This window comes from Monodelphis domestica, chromosome 2 (assembly GCF_027887165.1).
Source record: "Monodelphis domestica isolate mMonDom1 chromosome 2, mMonDom1.pri, whole genome shotgun sequence".
Lineage (NCBI taxonomy): Eukaryota > Metazoa > Chordata > Mammalia > Didelphimorphia > Didelphidae > Monodelphis > Monodelphis domestica.
The window spans coordinates 439742704-439755261 of NC_077228.1; the positions used below are offsets into that span (position 1 = coordinate 439742704).

Sequence of the window (12558 nt, forward strand, 5' to 3'; positions counted from 1 at the left end):
AAAAGACCGTTATCCTTTGTCACAGCGTCTCTAAGTGTGAGCTTACTTTCCTTTTTCTCTAATATGAACTTCTCATGGAAAAATAGACTTGGAGGGAGGTGGGGCGAGGAATGTTACCACTTTCTAAATACCCATTTATAAAAGGCTGACCGATTAAGAGCAATTTATAATCATAGGAGAAATTATATGTACAGGAGCTCGAAGGTGACAGCATTAGAAAAGATATCTTTTACTCTCTGGGTGATTGCTAGAATACCGGAGGTAGTAAGTAGCTGTTTCAGAGCCTGTGCTGCACATTTTGGTATTCACTGTGTCTATTCTTGCCTAATTCTGCTTAATTCACTTTGCATCATGTCATATATCTTCCCAGCACTCATTATATTCTTCATATTCATTTTTTCCCCATTACAGAATAATAATTGGGCAGTTAGGTGACACAGAGGATACCAAGACGGACCTGGAGTCAAAAAGACTTTTTTTTTAATTAAAAAAATTGTTTTTTTAATTTTATTTAGTTAATTTAGAACATTATTCCTTGGTTACAAGAATCATATTCTATCCCTCCCTCCCTACCCCCACCCTTCCTGTAGTCCCCACGGAATTCCACCCGGTTTTAAATATGTCCTTGATCAGAACCTATTTCCATGTTGTTGGTGATTGCATTAGGACGTTCATTTAGAAAGACTCATCTTTCTGAGTTCAAATCTAGCCTCAGATACTTACTTGTGTAACCTAGGCTAGTCACTGAAGGGTGGACACTGTCAGGAACTGGGGGAATGAGGGCACTGCCTCAGTTTTCTCATCTGTAAAATGAGCTAAAAATGGAAATGATGAACTATTTCGGTATCTTTAACAGGAAAACCCCAAATGAGGTTACAACAAAGTGTTGGATGGATTTAACAACAAAATATCCTATTACATTTTTATTCTACAATTTGTTTAGTTATTACCCAATGCTTTGTCTACTTTGTTTCCAGTTCAGGTACTTAAAAAAAAATCCCTACCCTCTGTCTTAGAATCGATACTAAGTATTAGTTCTGGAGCAGTACATTTTTTTGGACATTTAAAAAAAATTTTTATTTAATTGATTAATTAAAATTTTCCCTGGTTACATGATTCACATTCTTTTCCTCCCCTTCCCTCACCCACCCCCCATATCTGATGTGCAATTCCACTGGGTATTACGTGTGTCCTTGATCAGAACCTATTTCCATGTTGTGGATGTTTGCACTAGGATGTTCATTTAGAGTTTATATCCCCAACCATATCCCCTCAACCCATGTAGTCAAGCAGTTGTTTTTCTTTGGTGTCAGTAGATACAGTTTTAAAATGAACATTTGTTATGCTTTACACAGTCATGCCATGAGTTTTGTGGATTTGAATCTCTCCTAGCTGGTCTTCATTCAATAACTTGGGATTTTTTCAAAGCTGCCAGCAACTTTGCATCTTATTTCACCCTATAGAAATTCTCATGCATAAGGTGAGAAGCTGACCTATTATTTTTAGGGTGTAAAACACTAAGAAGATGGGGACAAATTGGCAAACAAGGAAAAGCAGCATTAATTTGTAATTTATTAGCATCACAGAAGAGTCTCAAGAAAAAGTTCTTCTTTATGAAAAAAAAATAACAGACCTGCTGTGTAGTCTAGTGCAAGGATCTCAAACTTGCGGACCCTGCTCAAGTTACATGATGCTGTCAAGGATGTGCTGAAGTGGGCTCAAACAGGCTTTTTGGATGAGCTGATTGGTAAATTTTCCTTGTGAACATTTCCATCTCAGAAATTAAGAAAAATTGATTTATTGTTTTGTTGATTGTCTAGCCTTATAGTGATGGGGGAAATGCTACATAAAGGTGTTGTTGTGGGCATTTTCCCCATAAAGAATAATTGTTAAACATTTGTTATGGTTCAGTTGTGTCCTACTCTTCCTGCCTCCATTTGGAGTTTTCTTGGCAAAGATCCTGGAGTTGTTTGTTATTCCCCTTCTCCAACTCATTTTATAGATGAGGAAACTGAGGTAAATAGGGCTAAGTGACTTGCTCAAAATCACATAGATAATAAATGTCTGAAGCTAAGATTTGAACTTGGGGAAAAATGAGTCTTTCTGACTCCAAGCCTGGCCTTTACCCCAGGAACATCTAGCTGCCCTGGTAAACATTTATTGTTTACCATAAACCAGTCATCCCAGATGCAGCCCTGTATTCCTTTACTCAACAAGTCTTCAAAGAGAAACAAATATTTATTAATAATACAAACATAAGAGTGCCATAAACTTAAAACAAATAGGAAGTTTGATTTGGAAGCCAGTGATTTAGTGGAAAATACACTGAGCTTGGTTATACTACTAACTAGCAGAATACTCTTTTTTTTTCTTAAGAATATTTTCCCATGGTTTCCTGATTAATGATCTTTCCCACCCCTCTTACTTCCCCCCTCCTGGAGATGACAAGCAATTCTACTGGGTTATACATGTATCATTGTTCAAAACCCATTTCCATGATATTCATATTTGCAGTAGAGCCATCCTTTAACATCAAAATCCTAATTATATCCCCATCCAACCATGTGATCAATCTTGTGTTTTTCTTCAGTGTTTCTGCTCCCACAGTTCTTTCTCCGGGTGCAGATAGAGTTCTTTCCCAAAAGCCCCTTGGGGTTATCCCTAGCAGGATAATCTTGAATAAAAATTCACATTTTTATGTCAATTTAGTGATCTTCACAGCCTTCTTGTGAAGAAGGCAATGAAAAGTTTAGTATATTCACATAATAGAAGAGAAAATTGAATATCAGAGATTTTCTAACTAATTGACCTGCCTAATGCCACAAAATATTCATTGTTTATTTAGGATTCAAGCCCAGTCTTTTGCTGCCAGTTTCAATGCCTTTTTTTGCCTTTCCAGTAATACTGCCTGGCATTTATATGAGGCATTATATCTTTAAAAGTGCTTTTATGTCTTTTTGTTGCTCACTTGCTTTCAGTTGTGCCTGATTGTTCATGACTCCATTTGGGGTTTTCCTGGCAAAGATACTGAGGTAATTTGCCATTTCCTTTTCCTGCTCATTTTACAGATGAGGAATGGAGGCAAATAGGGTTAAGTGACTTGCCCAGGGTCACACAGTTAATAAATGTCTGAAGCCACATTTGAACCCCAGAAGATGAATCCTCCTGATTCCAAGCTGAGTGCTCCATCCATTTCACTATCTAGCTGCCCCCCCTACTTAAGTTGACTCTTTTTTTTTAGATTACATAAACACATTTTATTAAATTTTATAAGTTCTTCAACATTAAGTTGACTCTTTACTTTTTCTTTTTTCTATTTTTTAAATTCTAAATAAACTCTAGCTGTTACCTGGGTTTCAGTGGCTACATTTGCTGCTGAAAATATTCATCAAATAAACTCTAGTAACAACCTACAAAACAAAAGTTAGCCATGTATAACCATGCTCTCCTTAAGGATTTCTTTTTAGGTGTATGGTTAAAATCACACATGAAGAGACAATATTACAAGGCAACTAGAGGGAAAGGAGGGAGCAAGTTTCCTCTATGACCACAGTGGGAAGTGGATGAGAACCTTCTTTTTCAACTTTGCCTCACCCTATAATTAGTGTCTGAAAATTAAAGTGAAAGTGAAATTGCTACATGGTAATTTGTTATATACAAAACCAACTCAGCAACTTTGGGCCATTTCTGCAAATAGTCAGCATCTCTGACCACTACGATTGTTTCTTTCAGATCTCGCTAGCTTGACGACTTTCATAGAAACTTAGTTAACTAAGTTTCAGCATTTCCTTATTGATGGCAAAGATGATACCCTGTATTTGCATAATGGCCCTGTTAATTTTGTCAGAGTTCTTTAATAAACTGTGAGATAGGTAGAGCAGATGTTTCCATTTTAGGGTTGAAGCTTATGAGATAGATCTCACAGTTAGAGCTGGAAGGGACTTCAGAGACCAGAAAGTCCAAATCATTCAGTTTATAGTTGAGGAAACTGAGGTTCAGAGAGGTTGACACTGGATAGAGTGCAGGTCTTGGGGCAGGGAGACATCTTCCTGAGTTCAAATTGGGCCTCAGAGTCCTACTAGCTGTGGGACCCTTGGCAAGTCACTTAACCCCTTTTGCCTCAGTTTCCTAATTTGTAAAATGAGCTAGAGGAAGAAATGGCAAACTGTTCCAGGATCTCTGCCAAGAAAACTCCAAATGGGATCTGACTCAAGTCAAAAATGACTTAAGTAACTCATATACCACAATTGGATAGAATCATTCTGCTAGAATCTGGTCTGGTTTATTAACCACATATTATTGGTCAGCAACTTCTCTGATTGCCTTTCAGCTACAAAGCTGGAAAAGGGATGGCATTTTTTTTTAAAAAGGCCTTCTTTCTGTCTTGGCTGACTTTTATTTTATTTATTTATTTTTAAAAATAAAAACCCTTACCTTCTGCCTTAGAATCAATACTATGTATTAGTTCCAAGACAGAAGAGTAGTAAGGGCTAGGCAATGGAGGTTAAGTGACTTGCTAGGGTCACACAGCTGGGAAGTGTCTGAGACCAGATTTGAACCTGGCACCTCTGGTTTCTAGACTGGACTCTCCATCCACTGAGCTACCCAGCTGCCCCCCTCACTTTTATTTTTTTAACAAACCTTTATAAGTATTGCTTCTAAGGCAGATGAGGGCTAGGCAAATGGAGTTGTGACTTGCCCAGGGTCACACAACTAGGAAGTATCTGAGGTCACATTTGAACCCAGGTCCTCCTTTATCCAGGCCTAGCTCTCTGAACCACCTAAATGCCCCATGGCTCCCCTCCCCCTCCCCATGTTCTATGACATCTGATAGGGACAATGTGAAAGGGGAGAGGTCTCAGGTCTTGTCTCTGTCTCAAGTCTCTGTCTCAAGCATGTGGCTTCATGAAAGATGGATAAAACATTTATTAAGTGTTTACTTGAGCTAAGCACAGGAAATAACAAATATAAGCAAAATATAAGGGAATCCTTACCCTCATGGAACTTATATTCTGGTGGGGGAAGGTGGGTAGAAGAGGAGAGGAACCAGAAGGAATCCAAGGAGTCATGGGCTAAACCAGGTTTAGAGTAGGCACCATTGATGCAGGGTGCTTCTTAAATGTTGGTTCAGGAATGAACTCACCACCAGAAGAAGAGACTACAGAGATGGAGATGTTACACGTATGAAGATGACCATTAATGAAGGTCCAGAAACAGTCTGGGGAGTGACAACATGAACAAGATTTGGTGGTGATCAAAATGGGAATTTGGGAGTAAGTGAAAACAGGACTTGATTCTTTGCCTGCATGAGTGTTTGTTCTTTCATTTTTGATGAAGAATATGGAGACTATGAGCCTCTCAATTCCCAAAGGTCAGGAGACCCACAGGAATCCAGAAGTTTGGGAGCCTTCGGATCTCCAAGTCAGCTCTGTGTTAGATTTTATAACTGGCCTATTGATGACCTGAAGATGAGAGAAGCCTATCTAGATTTGCCACCATATTTGGACTTGAACTTGGTGGGACCTATTCTAGGTAGAACCTGTGTTAAGTTTTAAGTCCACTCCCTCCGGACACAAAGATATTTTATAGGGTACAGTGTGCCCCCAAGGTACTGGAGAGAAATATTTGTTCTTCTGTTCTTACTATAGCGTCTAAGGAAATGTCTTTTTTTGTAAAAGCCAATTGGTTAAATGGAACTGAGGCTCTAGGCACAGATAACTGAGAGTAGGGAAAATTAGCACAGCACCTGGCACATACATGTTTAACAAAAATGCTGATTGGTTAGTTGGAAGGGGTGGGGTGAGACACATTGAGAATAGGGACTTCCCTGAGAGCAATAAAGAAGATACCTCCAACCCCTTCTCAGGGGTATCCCTTGAATCCTGAGGGAGAAATATAGCCTGCCTTGCTCTGGAAGAGTGAGCCCAAAACACATTTACTTTTTTTTTTTAACTCTTACCTTCCCTCTTAGAGTCAATACTGTGTATTGGTTCCCAAGCAGAGGAGTGGTAAGGGACAGACAGTGGCAGTTAAGTGACTTGCCCAGGGTCACACAGCTAGGAAGTGTCTGAGGCCCATCTGAACCTACAAACTCTCTTCTCTAGGCCTGACCGTCAATCCACTGAACCACCCAGCTGCCCCCTCCCCCACATTTACTTTTTAAATAATGTTGAACAATTGTAGAGTTTTTCAGCGTGCTTTAATATCTATTTTCTGATTTGATCCTCAACAATCCTATGAGGTGGAGTAGGAAGGGATTATTACCCTCATTTACAGATGAGGAGACTGAGACTCATAAAGGTTTAATGAGGTGAGACCAGGCAAGTTCTCCTGACTTCTAATCCCTAGTTATTTCCACTATACAACTTCTACCTTATATGGACTCTCTTTCCTTTGGCTCACATTTATTTATTTTTTGGGGTCATTGTTGAACTGCTGGATTTCATCCCCCAGAGCTGTGTGGAATGTGTGGAATCTCCCTCCTAATCTACTCCAACCTGGAGAAGACCCTGGAGCTTCCACAGGAGGGGTTGAAAGAGTGCTTTCCCCACTGCCAGGACTTCGGAGGACCACTAACCAAAATCGATCGCACAACCTGCTGAGGAAGGCCAAGATGCAGGCGATTTTCCTGAGCAGGAGCTCCAGGAAACACTCCTTTTGATTTTCTCACCCGGTACTTCCACAGCCATTTAGCCCCTTGGCTAACTGGAGAGGAAGACGCTGCTGCCCAGCCCTCTGGGGGGAGCACTAAGTCTTTTGAACCCAAGAAAAGAAAGGGCAGAGAGTGCTAGGGAGGCTGCCCACAGCTCTCACCTGCCCCGGGGCAATAGGGCGGTGAGGGGGAAGAAGAGAGAGGGAGGAGGAGCCAGCAGTGGGCCGGCCTGGGGGAAGGGAGTCAAAGTGAAACTCCTCAAAGTTGGTCAAAACGTGGAAAGGCCTGGCCCCGGGAGGAGTAAGCTGGTGGCTTTTCCCTGCAGCTCCTTGCCTTCTGAGGCCGGGGCCAGCTGGGCTGCAGCCAGAGGCTTCCTACTCCGGGAGAAAGCGGGGGCAGATCCCGAGACTGGCCAGCACCGGGGCTCCGATCCCGGAGCTCGGGCTGGCGAGGCTGGAGGAGTCTAGGGGGCCGTGGCGCTCCACGCCTGCCTCCCACCCGGTGCCTCCTCGTCCATGAGCAGAGCTCCCCATGGCCCTGAGCAAAGGGCTGCGGCTGCTCCGGAGGCTGGAGCCCCCAGGGGAGATCAGCATCCTGCTGGAGGCCCGCAGCCGCCAAGACTGTCTGCTCTTCGAGGCCGGCACTGTAGCCACGCTCAGTAAGTGCTTCTCTCCTTTCCCCGCCGCTCCGGTTGCGGAGCGCAGGGCGGCGCACGGGACCGTCCCAGTCCCGGCTGCCATGCGTCCAGCGGGACCCGGGGCTGTGGTCTGTCCGGAGAAGGGTGGACACTTTCAGGAACTGGGGGAACGAGGGCACAGCCGAGGGGCCCCGAGAGCTCTCCCCGGAGTCTGCTGGCGGAGCTGAGTTCTGCGGCGGATTGGCCCGTGTTTGGGATGTGGGGCAACCGAACCCTCCTTCCCCCTTTCCCCCTCTCTTTCTGAGATGACTGAGTCCAACGCCAAATGCAGCCTAGCCTAGTGAGAGATCGGCCCTCTGGAGTCGGCTTTTCTTTAAAAATCCAAGAATGGAGAAGAGGCTCTGAGTGGCTTATGGGGAAGAGGGGGTCTGGGATGGGAGTGTGGGGACGAGGGCACTTCCGAGTCAACTTTGGAATCACCTAAAGTGACCTCCCTCCGTGCTACCTCGGCTTAGCAGGTTTGCCTGCTGGGCTAAAGCCAGCCCCTTTGGGTTACGGGATGGGAAGAGGGGTCATCTCCAACCTCAAGCGACCCAAAAAGTAGTTCTTAGCCGGGAGCGATCCTTTTGTGTCTTACTCTGGTTCCGGAAACCAAGACATAGTAAGTGTAGTCCGAAGGATTTGGAGATTGACGGGCGATGTCAGCCGTATGTGTATAGCTTTCTTCTCTACACCTGTTTTTGAAACAAATGATTACTGTAGGGAATGATGTGAGTCTCTTGGGTAACAGCTACATTGGGACAGAGGTGGCGGAGACTTGCTCCTCTAGGTCAAGAGATAAATGGTGAAGAAAAATCAACGCACTTGAGTACAGGATTTTGCCTCTAAGGGCCAGATCCTTACCCAAACAGTTGGGTGCACTTCGGAATTTTTGATAGCAGTGAGCTTGACCTTGATCTCTAAATGCTGTGATGAGTTTGTTGTTGAGTTGTTAAGTCAAGTCTGACTCCTTTGACCCCCCCCCCCCCCCCCCCCCGACCATAACTATTCCTGGGGATTTCTTGGCTAGGATAGATCTTGGGGTGGTTTCCTTTTCCAATGGATCCTTTTGTCAGCCATTCTGAAGTTAGTTAAGTGACTTGCCCAGGGTTACATAGCTAGGAAGTGTCTGAGGCCGAAATTGAACTCAGGAAGATGAGTTTTCTGACTTCAGACTCAATCCATTGAGTCATGTAACTGCCTCCTAGACTTACAGAAGTCAAGTGACTTGCCCAAGGTCGCATTGCTAGGAAGGGTCTAAGGCTGGATTTGAACTCAGGTCTTCTTGACGCCAGGCCCAATGCTCCCTAACCATTGAGCTCCCTAACCATTGACCCACAGCTGCCTCTACTGTGATGTGCAAGTAAGTGCAAATGTCATTCAGGAACACCACCAAGGTTGTATTTGTCCATAGTATCTGTGTGAAGGATTCAGGCAGTACTTTCAAGTGTGTTAAATTAGTCAGGATTGTAGAAGTTTAAAAAAAGTTATTTTTTCCAAGTGTAGACAAAAGTCAGATTTTTGGCCTTAGAACTCTGCTGACTTTGTGCAGATACCTTTACATATGTGATGAGAGTAGAGAGAGGGTGTCATTTTTCCTATATTCTGTTGGAATTTATGTAGCCTTCTATTTTCACTTGCAAACATTTGTAGATGGTTTTATAATCGTTTTTAGTTTATAAACAGTTTCATATGTTTATGAGCTCTGTCCAACTTTATTGCAAACTGTGTGAAGGTACTATTTCTTTATTTTATTTAAAATAACCTTCTGTCCTAGTATCCATTCTAAGACAGAACCAAGGGCCAGGCAATTGGGGTTAAGTAACTAACCACAGCTAGGATGTGAAGGTAGGATTTATTTAGTTACTGTCTTCCTCCTCAAAATTTCATTAAATTCATTAAATACTGTCTGGTTTGTTTGTTTGTTTTGAGGTTTTTTTTTATATGCAGTAAATTTTTGTTTCTTTAGTTCTCTGAAATTAAAATATGCAAACCCTATAGAAAGGAGTACCTCAGGGGCTGGGACTGTTTTTCTGTTGTTTTTAATCTTATGGTTGCCAAGACAGTATTTTTCCCTTGCAAGGTGCTTAATAAATGTTTGTTATATTGTTAAATCTTTATTCAGATTCTCCCTAACTCACTTCTAATCTGATACCTCTATGTTCCTCCTTGAAGGTCTAAATTTGACAATTTACTAGTGTCTCAAAAGAGAAACAATAGTAATCTGTATTCCAATTTAACTCCCATGAACATTTTAGAATATTAGTTTTGTACATTGTGTTTGTTAAGTGACTTCTGAAAGATGCCCTTTTGTGGGAGAATGGGAGAAGTGGTTTTACAACAGTTAAAAGATTTCAGAAGTAAACATAATCAACCACTCAAGATTTCATTACCTCAAAAGTGAAGAGCTCAGGAAAGAACTGAAGCAATAAAAGGCATATTTTCATTAAGAATTAATTTTGTACTAGCTACTTGTGAATTATGCCTTCTAAGGTGCTTTCATATGATTATCTGACACTAGAATACTTCTGATGATAAAGGAAATCATCATCAATCTAATCAAGTCATATGACATTTTAGTCTTCCAAATTTGCCACTTAATCTAGCATTGTTTTTTCCTCTCATCAGAAAATCTAGGGCTGAGTACTTGTATCACAGTTTTTATCTTTTTTTTTCTTAAACTAAATTGAGTTAAGCTATTTTAAGAAGCTTCTGCAGCATTTAATTGGTAATACTAGCTCCAAAAAGGACATTTCTTCATACTTCCCTGCTTAGGGTAAGAACATTCTTTTCCTAGGGTAGTCAGTTGGCTGTTTTATCCTTTAAAAAAAATAAAGTGCAGATTAATTACATATAGCAATATTTCAGGGGAGGGAGAGGTTTCCCCTGACTAGAAAAAGCATCCATACAGTTTATGGGTCAAGAGGTTTCTTCGAGTCTTCCTCTCTGAGAAAAGTTAGAAATGCCCTTATTTTAATTTTTTGGTTTAATTTTCTTAAATGAACAAAACTTTTTTTCTCACCTCCCCTTAGTGGGAAAATATAAAGGACAGAAAGCCTTTGTGATGATATGTGTATTCAAGCAAAACAAAATCCCACAAAATGACTCCATTTTTAAAAAATCCTTACCTTCTGTCTTAGAATCAATAGTGGATATTGGTTCTAAGGCAGAAGGACTAGGCAATGGGGGTTAAGTGACTTGCCCAGGGTAACACAGCTGGGAAGTATCTGAGGCCACATTTGAACCAGGACTTCCTGTCTCTGGGTTTGACTCTCAATCTACCGAGCTACCCAGCTGCCCTGAATGACCCCCCCCCCTTTTTTTTAAACCCTTACCTTCAGTCTTGGTATTGGCTCCAAGGCAGAAGAGTGGTAAGGGCTAGACAATGGGGGTCAAGTGACTTGCCCAGGGTCACACAGCTGGGAAGTGTCTGAGGTCACATTTGAACCTAGGACCTCCTGTCTCTAGGCCTGACTCTCAATCCACTAAGCCACCCAGCTGTCCCCAATTACCCCATTTTAAAAAAGAACTTTGAGGTAGAAGATTGTGCTGCTGGAAGAACCTACTTGCTGCTGCCTTTTGGGGACTTTCAGGTTTCAGAGCAATGTCTTTTGCAAATACCACTGAGAGAGCTTAGGGGCATCCCTGTTTTGTTTTTCTGTACTGTTTGCCCCATGTGGTTTGTAGCTGGTTAGCTGTACAGGACTAATGAAGCCACTGGCATTGATTTGATTCCCCCAAGTGAGCTCATTTCTCTCTCTTCTGTGGCCACAGAGAGAATAGACTCCTAATCCTGACTAGAAGTCTTGCAAATAAATACAGGCTGTTGGTTATAAGGGAAAACCAGGTGAGAGTTGAATGAATCACCTTAAATCCATGTAATCTCACTTAAGGATTGTTTCAATCCTGGGCTGAAACAGAGAGCAAATTAGTAAGTAGCATCTTCTTTGACTTTATGGAGGTGCCAGACACTGCCATGAAAAAGCAGTTTTTAGTGCAGAGAATCATGGACTTGGAATCAGGAAGATTTGAATTCCAGTCATAACCTTGGCACTTAACCATGTGATGATGAGTGAATCATTTAACTTTTTGTATGTTTCTTTATAATAAGAGGGAAATTGGATGGAGTGATCATCTTCCTGCTTTAACATTATAGAACTATTATCATTTTCAAAAGGTTTTTCAATCTGGACCCAGACACTATCAAAAACTTGAATTGACTTATGATTTTAGGGAGAAGATATTCTAATAAGTTGGTCAGTCCCTCTCATTATTACTTGAGAAATCTGTAAGACATATTTGCCATGGGTAACTTAGAAAACTAGCAGAGCATAATAGCTAAGGGAAGGTTTCAAATTCTTTCTTCTAAAGGTTAGGGCCAAAAGCAAAGCCTTTTATGTAGAAAGAAGGAGCAGACACTCCAAATACAGAAATGGCAGATAGAATATAGAGAAAGACCGCACTAGATTTAAAATAGGACCTGGATTTAAGACTCAGCTCTGTTACATGTTACCTTTGTGAACTTGGGAAGTCAAAGCTTCTCTGGGCCTCCATTTCCTCATTTATAAGTTCAATTCTCTTAATTCTCTGATCCTGTCCTGAATTTAAAGATCTGAGTTCAAATATTGACACTTGACAATTACTAGCTATATGATCATCTCTTCTGGAAGCATCCAGTTCCTTATCTGTGAAAGTAAAACTAATAAATAATGACTGTATGACCCATCTCAGTTGTTGCTGTTGTTTAGTTTCCTGACCCTATTTGGGATTTCTTTGGCAAAGATACTGGAGTGCTTTGCCATTTCCTTCTCCAACTCATTCAGTAGATGAGGAAACTGAGGCAAACAAGGTTAAGTGACTTGCCCAGGGTCACCCAGCTACTAAGTGCCTGATGCCAGATTTAAACTCTGGAACTTTCTGACTCCAGGCCTCATGTACTGGCTGCCTTAGAGGGGTACTCAAAAGTCATTAGTGTCATTTTTATTAACAGCACTAAAACTTTTGGGACACTGCATATGTGAGGAAGCCTTGTAAATTGTTTGACTTACAAAAATATCAGTTGTTGGATTCAAGAGCTCTTAAAAAATTTTTTTTTTCTTAGTAAATTAGTAATGTAGGTGAGTGAAAAACCCATACTTGATGACTCACTTTCCCCGATAGCTTGTGATCTATGAAGAATGTATAGATTCTCTTATTTGTTGGTGGTAGAGATGGGGCAGGAAATGCTCAC

The 12558-nt window shown here is 41.5% G+C and overlaps 1 protein-coding gene across 5 annotated transcripts in view; it reads left to right on the forward strand.

Annotated features, from left to right (window-relative positions):
• Window positions 1-6553: 6553 nt before the first annotated feature.
• SYNJ2 (synaptojanin 2) overlaps window positions 6554-12558 on the forward strand; it is a 170766-nt gene continuing 164761 nt past the window's right edge. For all 5 annotated transcript variants that reach the window (XM_056818992.1, XM_001381340.3, XM_007484814.3 and 2 more), the window contains exon 1: window positions 6554-7310. In XM_056818992.1, the coding sequence (XP_056674970.1) occupies window positions 7184-7310 (127 nt within the window). In that variant the 5' untranslated portion in view covers window positions 6554-7183. The remainder of the gene's footprint in view (window positions 7311-12558) is intronic.